Here is a 12,189-nt window from a genome sequence, read left to right on the forward strand (position 1 = left end):
GTGACAGTGTGAATGCCACGGCCTAGCCCTCCAGCTTTGCCAACCTCTGTCCCCACTCCCCTGCCCGCCTTCCGCATGGCTGGCCTTACAGGGCTGTCTCTGAGGGCAGGGCCCAGCACCAAGAAAGGCTCAGACACGCTTGCTGAATGCTGAACAGAGTGGACAGGGGACAGCCAGGATTCGGGAGGCTCAGGGTCTCTTGTTCATTCATTCCCAGTGAAGTTCTTTCTCTGCCCAAGGCCACTGGGTGTACCTTGTGAGGTGACAATTATAGATTGGGGACCTGGCATACGCATTGTTCCCTGAATGCGGTCCCTCCTGTACTTACCCAGCTTCAGGACTTTGCCCACACTGTCCCCTCTAGCCAGAGGACTCACCCCACCCGAGGCTCTGCCCACACTCTCACCTCCTTCACAGATGCCAGTTTCTTTACCGAGAGTCCCCAGCCAGAGCCGCTTGCACCTCCATGCTCCCAGGTTTGTTGCCGTCACAGTCCTCTGCCCACTGGGGTCTGCTGAACGCCGGTTCACCTACCCGGCCGGTAGTTCCTCCAGGGCAGCCCGAGTCTCAGCCGCCTTTGAGGTTTCGGTGTCTGGAGTGGGATTTGACACCCAGTTAGTGCTCAGTTAATCTTTGACTGAGAATGAATAACAACACTTAAATGGAGCTTCCTATGTACCGGACTGTTTTTTTTAAAGTGTGTATATGTGATAACTTTTACTCCTCAGAATAACCCAATGAAGTAGGTGGTTTTATTACCTGCATTTTGAAGATGAGGCCACTGAGACAGAGGGAGCTTAAGTGACACACCCAAGACCACCCAGCTAGTCCGTGGATCAGCCCAGGAGGCAGCTGGGCTGTGGGGTCCACACTGACACCCAACTGATCCACCACACTACCTCTGGGGTGTGACTCCAGCTCAGGGAAGCCGCCCTGCATAGCAGGGTGGACGCCTTTGTCATTGCCGGGAGAGAGAGTGCATGGCTCATAAGGGCAGCCCGGCCCCAGCTCCAGCCCCTCAGATTAAGTCCATCTCCTTAGTGTGGTCTTTCCCCCCTTTCCCACCCTTCTGAACTCAGGACTCCTGCCACTCTACTTGGCACGAGTGGGTTTGATCCCCTCGAGGACAGCAAATGTTTTCAGAATGATTGCTCTGCCACATAGACCCCAAAGATATGCACAGCTTCATGGAGACCCTTGGGCATCACCTTCCCTACCCCAGACCTCAGTTTCCTGCCCTGGGAAATGGGCAGACTTGCTCAAATCACATGGTGTGACCTTTGGTAAGGATTCTGAGCTGCTCCAGAGCCGACACCATGTCAAGTCTATTTACCCGAATCTGTCTGTGCGCCTGCCCTCAACAACCAGGTGACCCTGCCCAGGGAACTCGGGGCGGGGATGAGGTTACAGTCGGGCTGGGGTGTGTGTTCCTTGCCCCTTGGAGCAGTTCCTTTCTCGAGACCTGGGGGCAGCCTGGGACAAGGAGATAAGCTGGCTGATCCCAGGAGCCTGGATGGACTAGGCGCTTGTTTTGCCACCTGACAGTGGGTGGGGACGCTTGTCAAAGGCTCTTTTTTGCAGCAAACAGTCGACGGCGTCTGTCCCACCCCTTTTGGCTCACGGAGCCACACAGCCGAGGGCAGGGGGTTCGGGTGGGTTAATGGGGGCGGCTGGCAACGCCCCTGCCAAGTGCAGCCAACAAGTGGCAGCTCGCAGACCGGGCTGGGCAGGCTGCGGTGACCCGGGTGGGGGCAGCCAATGAGCTCCTGGGCTGCAGTGGCACCACCGGGCAGCCTGCCTGTCTTTGGCTGGAGCGGCAGCAGGAGGGGCCTGGGGCCACCAGTCAGGGCTGCTGTGCCCTGTCTCTGGGAGGCCCGGGCAGATCTGCTGCTCCATTCACGTAAAGCCCTACTCGGGCTGCCATATTTCGAACTTCTCCAGCCCTCTGGGGGAGGAGGGTGGCTGGGAAGGCTGTGCAGCCAGAGACGGAAAGAAACTTGGAGAACTTTTCCCTTGCTCTGGGCCAGGGTGGGCTCGAGCTCCGGGCTGGGGAGAAGGGAAATCTGCTGGGCTCACAGCAGGCCTGATGGAATCAGAGGGATGGAAGGGAGGGAGCAGGACCAAGGGGAGGCAGGGGCTGTGATCGTGGCCTGGGCTGCCCACCCTGGACTGGCGTCAGGGACCCCAGGGCCCTGGCCTAATTGAGCCTCTTACCCTTTGCAGGGATGGAGTCAGCCCTGGAACAACACTTGTGACTGAAGCGGCTGTCAGCTGGGGCGAGGGGACATTCAGGCTTGCCACCAAAACTCCCGGTGGTATGGGCTGGAGTCAGCAGCAACAGGTGCTTGTGCCCTGCTCCCCACGCAGCTCAACCCCCTTGCTCAACACAGACCCACCAAGGCCAACCAATCACATAATAAACATATATTTATAGATATACAATTTCAGAATTCTATTTCAAGAAATACAGCTTCTCAGTGGATCCATTAGGATCTATGTTCTTATTGCACATGGCTCAGCCCGTCTAGGGACATCTACTGAGACCAGAGGGTTAGGGTGGTGGGAGCCGAGCACCAGGGCCACCACAGGCAGGGCGCTCTCACCCACATCCAGTTCTGAGCATCTCTTTGGGCGGGGGGCGGGGAAGGGCGCTTCATCACAGGGCAGGACCTTGTTTAAAAACCGTATTTGACATTTCTCCTCAACCAAGCTCCTTTTCCCAACAAGAATCCTATTTGTTGGGGGACTTTTATAAAAAGAGCCAAGAGAAGCTCTGGGAGGGTAGTGATCCCCTCCTGGCTGGCAGCTTGGGGTAGTAAGGCTTTGGAGGATGGCAGGCTCAATGACACACCCACCACCAGAGGAAAATTTGGGAAAAACGGTCATTCCAAAAGGCCCAGTATAAACTGTGGGAATAAATAAAACCTCCCTCCCTTGCCCTGGCAGCAAGGGCTGTGGAGAAAAATCCTCATTTGAGGGTGACCATAAGAAAACCCTTCTGGTTCAGGTGCATCCTTTATCCAACGTGCAAGAGAAGGCCGGGTGGCATCATGTCCACGGAGGGTAGAGACAGAGGCGCCCACGGTCATGGACTTTCTTCAGGAGTCGGCTTCTGCCCCAGCGTCCTGGGCCCCACGTGGTTGACTCCGGGAGGAAAAGCCTTCTGGAGTCCTTGGTACATGGCTTAGGAAAAACCAGTAGCAACAACGGGGCTGTGCCCTGGGGCACCTATAAGGCAAAACTCACATAGGGACTAAGCGGGGAGGTGGTCAGGCAGAACCTGGCTCCCCTCTCCAACACTGCTGCTCTCAGTGGCAGTGGGGGCAGGGGGCTCCCGGGCACCAGGACAAAACAAAGCGCCCACCTGAGCTGGCCAAAGTTGCGGTGGGTGGTCTCATCCCCACAGGCCATCTGGGGCCTCTACCATGACTCAATACTGACCTGGCACCTGGCCCCAGGAGTCCTTTCTTCCCCCGCAGCCTGCTCCCCTCCAGTTTAACCATATAGCTGGCAACCTTCCAAGTTCTCTGTAGATTTATGCTATCATGATTACAGCTGCCATCAAAAACAGGCTGGGGTTGAGGGGAACGTTAAAAGCTGTGGCCCAACTTTCCTCATGCTGTCAGCTACGGCTAATGTCTAGCCTTTGAAGGACAAGGCTGCCTTCCCCAAACAGGCTTTGTTTTCTAAAACAGGGAAGAAATCAACTCAACAACCAAATCCCTGCATAGTTTAAAAAGTAGACTATATCTCTATATATCTCTATATCTTTATATGTGTTATTTACATATAAATAGATACATACATATACACGCATCTATAAATTACATTCTACAGAGTTCTCTTTCCTCCTCCTCTCTATCCTTGGCCAACACCTCTGATTACCTCCACTGAGGTGACTGGTGGTAGCTCCTGGGAGGGGGGAAGAAAGGCAGTTGGGTGCCCCCTCCCCAGCCCTTCCTACAGACATTTGCTGCAAGTTTTACATTCTACTTTCGTTGTCATGGTTTCTGTATCCTAGGAGAGAGCCGATGAGAAGCCTGAGCTTCTGCCAGCCCCGGGAGGAAGGGAAGCAGCCCCATGTCAGGTTTTCCTGTCTGTCCTAACAGCTTTCTGCAGTTACTGGGTGAGAGAGAGGGCAGTTGTGCAGCGTCCGGCCTCCAATTCCATTTTAATTTTTTTTCTTTTTTTGTCTTTCCTTAAATATACAGTTCGTCACCTTGGCTCAGTGCATGTCACCACAAATTCTCCAGGGATTTCATAGTCTGGGGAGGAGAGTGGTAACAGTTAGCTTGGCAGTTACGTGCCCCAGAGCCTCCAGCTCAGCCCACACTAACAAGCCAACTCCTCGGCCCTGTCCGGCGCTGCCCACCTCAGCCCCTGCCCCGTCGCCCTCCTGCAGTCTGTTTCTCTCTCCCAGAGGCACCAGCAAACGGCCTCTAAGCAGAGTCTGTAGCTGGATCCCTGCTGAGGGGACACAGGCAGAGGAGGGGGTGGGCAAGCGGACCAACACAAAAAAGAACCATTAGCGGCTCTGCCCGTACTCCTCTGGGCTTGGTCCAAGCTGTCCCCTCTGGCAAATGCTGGGAACAGAGCCTGCTATCCACACACAGGGGTAAAGGAGGCGGGGAGCCTGCAACCAGCACCTTTTTTCCCCACTCATTCTGTGCTAAGGGTTCTCTGTTCCTCCGACCCTGAACTCATGACCTTCTGTTCCCTTCTTCTGACCACAGGTGAGAGGCCTGGGCGGGCCGGATGCCTGCGGCTTCCAGGTGCAGTGGTGTTAAGAGTGCCTCTGACCCCACCAGACAAGGACCAGTCTGGGGCATGCGCCCCTCCTGCTCCCAGCCTGTCGGCTCCCCCCACGGGGCGCTGTCTGGCTGCCCAACCATCTTGTTCCATTTCCTCCTGCCTGGAAGGACAGGGGAAGAGGAAGGGCTCTCGGCCCACCCGTTCCCACGTGGTTCATCCTGGTGTCAGCAGGGGAGTGTCGGGGGGGCTTTCGGGGGCCCAGTAATACTCGGCAGCCTAAATCCCAGGGCACAGATAATAGTCTGCTGCACTTGGGAAAGGGCCATGGGGGACTGGATGGCTGAAGTAGACCAAGGAGGCATGAGTGGCCCTCAGCAGCAGCCTTGGGCACCCCACAGCTCCAGAGTCAGCAAGCGGGGTAGGGTGCTGTGGAGGAGCACTGAAGGGCACTAAGACTTCAGTTTCCCAGCACACCCCAGAGCTGTCCCAACTCTGCAGGCTGGAGGCCAGGCTGGGGACAGGGAAACTGTGCCACGATCACAGGCTCCCTCCCTCCCTCCTCCCACCCTCCTCTGCCTCATGACCGAGACCAGAGCTGCCAGGAGTTGCAGGGCAGAGGAGGCCCTGGCTCATACTTGGACCTCGGTGGCAGGCTGGCCCAGGACTATCCATGCAGGGAGGCCTGCACCTCTGACAGTCGGTTACAGCTCGGGGTGCCCATCTTCTGTGCTTTGTGGTACATATCTGCGTCGCCAAAGTAGCGGGCCCGGTACAGCAAGCCTTCCTCTGCAAAGCAATGTGGCAGGGTTAGGGCAACCTCTAAGGCTGCTACGATGCCTGCTTGGCCTTTTCGGGAGGGGAAAGGTAGTTACAGGCCCAGGAGCTGGGGCAGAGCTGGCTTCCCTTAGGGTAGACCCTGGAGAAGGAAATATGGTCCCACCTTGGGAGCAGAATAGAGGCCCCTTTCTACAGAGTATAGGTGAGGCCAGCCAAAGAGAGAACCTGTTATTCTGGTGAGACAGCCCCAGGGTCCCACGGATAGATCCAGATGCCCAATCGGTGGGTGGGGAGGAGAAATGTTCCAATCTCTCTCTACATACTTACCTGCGGCAGCCAAACAGGCTGATTGCAGTGATTTACGGGAAGCTGGAGGACATCTCCAGGTGGCTCCTGGCTCCCAGCCCCAGGGAAACACAGGGGTGGAGGCTGGTTCTTAGCTAGGACATGGCTGGCGCAGGGCAGTGCCAGGTGCTGCGCCCACAGATCACTGGGGGAGCAGGGCTTTTTCCTTCCCTGCTCTCAAGCTTTGTGCCCCCAAACACACACACACACACACTCTCTCTCTCTCACACACACACACACACACACACACACACACACACACTCACTTTGCTGCTTCTCCTTCCAACAGTTGTTTCGGAGATTGGCAATATAATCGTCTTCCACATTCCGTTCAACCATTTTGAGGCTGGAGCCTGTGTATTCCTCAGAGAACGTGTCTGCCACGTAGTAAACGACGTTCAGGTGGTCAGTGACTCGCCTGTGGACGTGGCCCACCGACCTGGCCAGAAACAGACCAGGCACAAAGTGGGCTTGGGTCCCCAGGCCCAGGGCAGCTCTAGGGATGACTGGGGCTCCCAACAGGAGGCGCCACACAGGCCACAGGAGCAGCTGCTTCCTTCCCAAACTAGAGCAGGAACTCCACGCTACCCAAATGAGGGTGTGGAGAAAAGGCAGGGGGTCCCTCCCGTATGAGTGGCACAGACTATGGCAAGGCCTTCCTCAGGCTCTCTGCTTACCACACTGCTGCTGGGGCTTCTGTGGAGAAGCCCCTCTCTGGGAGGGCCTGGTCAGGGAAGGAGGGAACCCGGAGTGAACACAGGCTCCACCTCTAACGAGCTGTGTGACCTGAGCTCCCTGTGCCTCCATTCCCTCATTCATCCCCTAAGCCAATCGTTGCTAAGGGCCTGCCTGTGTATCCAGGAGCTCCCAGTATAGAGTGAAGAGTCTTAGGAACAAAATGACAGGAAGGATTCCAAGGAGTTGTATCCTTCCATCTCTTGGATTCTATCTTCCAGCTCCAACTGCAGGCTCTGCAGGCTCAGGGAAGAGCCTCAACATGCAGACAGGAGTTAGTGCTCTGGTGAGAACAGCTCCTGTCTGCCCATTCTTGCCTCTCAGCTCTCGGGCTGCAGAGAAAAAGGCTGGCATCAGGCCACAGAGCGCCTGTGCCTGCTGGTGTGGGTCCAGTGGACCGACTCTGCTCCCTGCTGGCTGAGAGGGATCCTGCCAGGCTCCCAGGCAGAGCCAGGCCACTAGATGGGAGCAGAGGGCTTCCAGCAATAGAAGCTGAGCACCGGCTCTGTATCAGATCCTGGGCCAGGTGCTGGAAATAAATGAGGGGAGCTGACGCTTTAAAAGAGCAAATAACTTGCCCAAGTTCACTATCGGTGGTTGAGACCATATAGTCATTCAACAAATGTTGTCAAGCATTTCTAATGAGCCTGGCATTTTATGTGTATTACTCACTTATTTTTCATAAGCAGGTAGATGTTATTATTCTTCCCATTTTATAAATGAGGAAACCAGGGCTCAGAGAAGTTATGTAACTACTCCAGGGTCACACAGCTGCTTAGTTAGTAGAGGAGCTGGGATTCAAAGCCACCCTTGTTCTGACTCTAGAGCCCCTGTTCTTCCCATGGCCCCAGGGCCCCCAACCAGAATGGAAGAGAAGCGGTTCTTATTTCAAGGCTTGCAGATAAGATCGGGAGAGTGTCATGCAGCCTGTGAAATCATATGCAAACCAGGTGTATGTGCAGTGTTCTAGGGAAAAGATCTGCAGGTTTCATTGCATTTTCTTAGGGGACTATGATCCTTACAAGATCAAGAACCTCAGCTTAACAGGGAAAGTCTGGATTCTAATCATCTTTCTGCATTTTGATCAAGAACCTGCAGGACGAGGATGGGAAGGAAGGCCCCTGATGGGGGCTGAGACTCAAAGGCCCCTGTCTACCCACCATCTCGGCCTCACCCCAGCTGCAGGTACTCACGGTCTCAGGCTGAGGCTGTAGGGTGGACTGGAAACCATGAGCTGGCTGAGAGCTGACACGAGGATCAGGATGAGGATGGGCATCAGCTGGACAAACACCCCCAGCCCACCCTGGAGGGAAGAGCCAACGGTCACCCAAGCTGGACCTGGGTGGGGGGCAACGCTGGCGGCAAACGCCTCCAGCTCCCCCAGCACAATGGAGTCCAGGTGGTGGCAGCCAGCTGCCATGCAGATAGGCCATGACGCCGCTCCCTCCCTTTCCCTCCCACGGGTCCCCAAAATACAGAAACTCCTCTACCTGCCAGTTTCCCCAGATAAAAACAAAGCAGCAACTGGGGTTAAATGCTGGGGTGGGAGGTGGGTACACCAAAAAAAAAAGCGAGCAAAAGTGTCTGCCTCCAGACACTTGGGAGGCAGGGCTGGAGGGAGACCTTCCCTATATACACCCTTCTGAATTCTGAAACATATGACTATATTACCAATTTAAAAACTACCAGTTAAGAAATTATAAATAAAAAAATTTGTTCACTGTGTGATAATCTGTGATTTAAAAAACTCTTCTGTGTGTTAAATACACACAAAATAAAAGTTTAAAACATGGATAAAAACAGAAGGCCACATTATCAAAGCAAAAGAGAACCCCTCTGCCTGGCATAATTTTAAATATTCTGCAACTGTCCGCAGTATTTTAATCTTAGCTAACTGCTTTAATTTTAGTCAGCCAGCTGGTCTTATAATCTGTGGCATTCAAAATATGTTTGATGCACTGTCTTGTTATAGTTTTGTATACATTTTTTCTAATAAATTTTATTTATTTATTTATTGGCTGCGTTGGGTTTTCGTTGCTGGGCACAGGCTTTTCCTAGTTGTGGCGAGCAAGGGCTACTCTTTGCTGTTATTTATTTATTTATTTATTGGCTGCATTGGGTCTTTGTTGCTGGGCACGGGCTTTTTCTAGTTGTGGCGAGCAGGGGCTACTCTTTGTTGCGGTGTGTAGGCTGCTCATTGCGGTGGCTTCTCTTGTTGCGGAGCACGGGCTCTAGGTGCGTGGGCTTCAGTAGTTGTGGCACACGGGCTCAGTAGTTGTGGCTCGCGGGCTCTAGAGCACAGGCTCAGTAATTGTGGCGCACGGGCTTAGTTGCTCCGTGGCATGTGGGATCTTCCTGGACCAGAGATGGAACCCGTGTCCCCTGCACTGGCAGGCAGATTCTTAACCACTGTACCACCAGGGAAGTCCCTGTATACATTTTTAAAGAGTGCTGAAAAGAAGCAAGAAGAGCCAGCCCTATGTTGTCATGCTTTACAATTCTATCATTAAGTTTAACTTTCCGTTGCTTGGAAAATGTCACTTAGGACTTAACCAAATTGACCGGGACTTCCCTGGTGGTGCAGTGGTTAAGAATCCGCCGTCAATGCAGGGAACACGGGTTCACACCCTGGTCCCGGAAGATCCCACATGCCGCGGAGCAGCTAAGCCCGTGCACCACAGCTACTGAGCCTGCGCTCTAGAGCTGGTGTGCCACAACTACTGAAGCCCCCGCAGCTAGGGCCCATGCTCTGCAACAAGAGAAGCCACCGCAATGAGAAGCCCGCATGCCGCAACGAAGAGTAGCCCCCGCTCGCAGCAACTAGAGAAAGCCCGTGCACAACAACAAAGACCCAATGCAGCCAAAAATGAATAAAATTAAATCTTAAAAAAAGGAAAAAAACCCCAAAAGAACAAATGGACCTCACAAAGGCCATTCACACTGGAACCTGCCTGCAGGTAGAGAAATTTCTGCATTACGTTCCCCAGCAGAGGCCATGAAACCCCCACTCTGGCCGTGGGTGCTGGGCAGTATGGTTCCCTCTGGTGTCCCTCAGCAGGATGGCACGGGGGGGGGCCAAGATGGCTTCCCGGCTTAAGTTCTGGGGGCACTGCTGCCGCAGAGTGTCAGCGAGGGGTATCACTCCCCAGCCCAGGCCCCATCCCCTCGGGTGTCACCGGGCACCCTCCCCATCCCCTCCCCAGCGCTCTCCTCACTCACGTCACCCTGGTTCTCCCTGCGGTCCTGCCTTTGATGGTACGTGTAGCGCATGCGGCCGTTGCTATAGACATGGACGTTACCTGGAGGGTCAGAGGGACTGAGTCAGGAGTGGGGCTGCTGGGAACGGGAGAGGCTGGCATCCAGTCTCCCACCATCACCACCAAGGAGGCCTGGCTGTGGGGACAGCGGGGGGACTTACTAGATGGGAAGCCACCTCCAAAGAACATGTTGAAGAGGTCTTCAGGGGAGATGTCAGCTTCAAAGCCGCGGTGGAAGTCCCCGTGCCCATGGCCGTGCCGGGCTGCCTGGCTCTTGTCATCGCCGAACTGGTCATACTGCTTCCTTTTCTCTGGGTTGCTAAGTACTGCGTATGCTGTGCCAATGGCTAGAAAGGAGGTAGAAAGGTCAGGGCCGAGGATGCTGGGGGTGTGGCTGGAGGCGCCCGTGGCGGCCAAGCACTCACTTCCTTCAGGTACTCAAGTGCTGCTCTAGGAAGCAGGAATCCTAGGGGCCAGCGGGAAGTCTGGCTGTTGAGCAAGAGGGGGCGGGTGGGGGACATGCAGGAATACCTCTACGTGAATGCGGGCAGCCTGGGCCGGGTGGAGGATTAATGCTCAGGCTCCTTGCTCTCCACCTCGCGATGATGGTCCGATTTTTTCTACACGCCAGGCCCTTTATGGGCATTATCTTTCTTACTCCTAACAGCCCATCTCCATTTTACCAATGAGAAAACTGAGGCTCAGAGAGGTGTAGTGTCAGCTCACGCAGGTCTGATGCTGCAGAGCCAGGAATCAAACCCAGGTGTGTCTTGCTTCAAATCGGCTCTCTGACTTTATGAAAACCACCAAAACGCCCCCACCTCATCACTCTCTCTTGGGGTGTCCAGTGGGATGGGGCACCCCCTTTCCGGAGGGTATGTAATCTTGAAGTCATAGCACGACATGACGGCTGCACAAACATGTGGTGTGCTGCTGTAAACTGGAGAGCAGCAGGAACTCCCAGGAGGGGCCACGTCCCCCGGCTCACCACTGCTGGCGGTGTGGCAGGGCGAGCCCTGTCTTCCCTGGGGTCCAGGTCCCAGCTGCTCTTCCTTGGCCCAGCCCAGGGGCCTCCCCATTAGAGCCCCCGAGGTGGGAGGCCTGTGCCCCGAAGGCCCCAGCTCCGAGCCCTCCTTCGTCTCTTGCTCCTTCGCCAGCGGCCCACTTTCTCAAAGGAGGAGGTCAAAGCTGCATCTCTTCACAACCTGCAACCCCTGAGAATAAGGAGAATGTTCCTCCTCTTCCCATTGTGACAGGCCCCGAGGCCAGGTGTGGTCTCTCAGTGCCTGTAGTGCAGGGCTGCAGGCAGAGGTCAGGGCTGGAGAAACATTAACCACAGCTACCCTGCCTCCCCAGTCCCATTCTCCTTCTTCCCCTGGGGCTGGCGGACCAGCAGCGGGGGAAGATGCCTGCAGACTGCCTCACTGGGGACCAACCCCAAGCAGCCTGCAATGGAGCACCTGGGGCAGCGCTGTGAGACGGCACACTGGGTCTTGGGGTCTGCTCTGCCGCAGACTCCCCATCTGGCTGTGGTCCCAGCCCCCGTACTGCACAGCACCCTGCTTGGGCCAGACAGGGTTAGTCACCACGCCATCGCCCAGAGGGAGTGAGCCTAAGATCCTGAAGGTCCCACTGAGGACAAGGTGGGTGTGAGAGAAGAGGTGTCTGTGGAACTGCAGCGCCCAGCAACTCAGTGCTGGCACAGAGCCCGCACGTGTGCCTGATTTGTTCAGTGAAAATATAAATGATTAAAGGGCAGCTTATCATTTCAGCCAGAACTGAAGCACCCACCCCAGAACCAACAGGCCCTGAGGCCAGAGAGGCTTCCATGTCCCCCCAGGGCAGGCCCTAGGCTGTGTGTGGTGTGAGAGGGAGGGTGTGTGTGTAAAGAGGCCGGGGTGGGTGGCCGTGGCTGCTGGTGCTGAGGAGACCACCAAGCTCTGACTCAGGGCCACCTGGTTTCTCAGCACAGGGAAACTATTGCCAAGATCCCAGGATGAGGACGTGAACACGGTGAGTCAGGAGGCCTGCTTCTGCCCCTCAATCACCATGTGACCTTGGAGAAGCCACCTGGCCTCTCTTGCCTCAGCTCCCCGCCTGTAACCCCCGGGGATTGAGGGGCAACGAGAGGGAGGAGTGACGCCATCTGTGCTCTGACAGACCATGTGGCTGTAGGCGGCTACTAGGACCTTCTTCCCAGGAAGCAGCTCCTGAGCTGGGAGGACTTGAGCCACTTCCCAAGGCCATTTCCTGGAAAAGCCCCTTCTCCCTCCCTACCTCCTTCCCTCCCTCCCTCCCTCCCTCCCTCCCTCCCTCCCATCCC

General features: G+C 55.5%; 1 protein-coding gene across 3 annotated transcripts in view; it reads right to left on the reverse strand.

Annotated features, from left to right (window-relative positions):
• Positions 1 to 2,411: 2,411 nt before the first annotated feature.
• The window catches only part of DNAJB12 (DnaJ heat shock protein family (Hsp40) member B12), a 20,200-nt gene continuing 10,422 nt past the window's right edge, over positions 2,412 to 12,189 (reverse strand). Inside the window, exons 4-9 of one of the 3 annotated variants that reach the window (XM_029245539.1) lie at positions 10,028 to 10,213; positions 9,829 to 9,908; positions 7,803 to 7,912; positions 6,141 to 6,313; positions 5,394 to 5,538; positions 2,412 to 4,265 (exon numbers count right to left, since the gene is read on the reverse strand). In XM_029245539.1, the coding sequence (XP_029101372.1) occupies positions 5,417 to 5,538; positions 6,141 to 6,313; positions 7,803 to 7,912; positions 9,829 to 9,908; positions 10,028 to 10,213 (671 nt within the window). In that variant the 3' untranslated portion in view covers positions 2,412 to 4,265; positions 5,394 to 5,416. Of the gene's footprint in view, positions 4,266 to 5,387; positions 5,539 to 6,140; positions 6,314 to 7,802; positions 7,913 to 9,828; positions 9,909 to 10,027; positions 10,214 to 12,189 lie in introns of all 3 variants that reach the window. The other 2 variants (XM_029245538.1, XM_029245537.1) reach the window with 2 other exon arrangements.

The sequence above is a fragment of the Monodon monoceros genome, unplaced genomic scaffold, assembly GCF_005190385.1.
Source record: "Monodon monoceros isolate NGI ecotype Baffin Bay Population unplaced genomic scaffold, NGI_Narwhal_1 Super_Scaffold_4, whole genome shotgun sequence".
NCBI classification, from domain to species: domain Eukaryota; kingdom Metazoa; phylum Chordata; class Mammalia; order Artiodactyla; family Monodontidae; genus Monodon; species Monodon monoceros.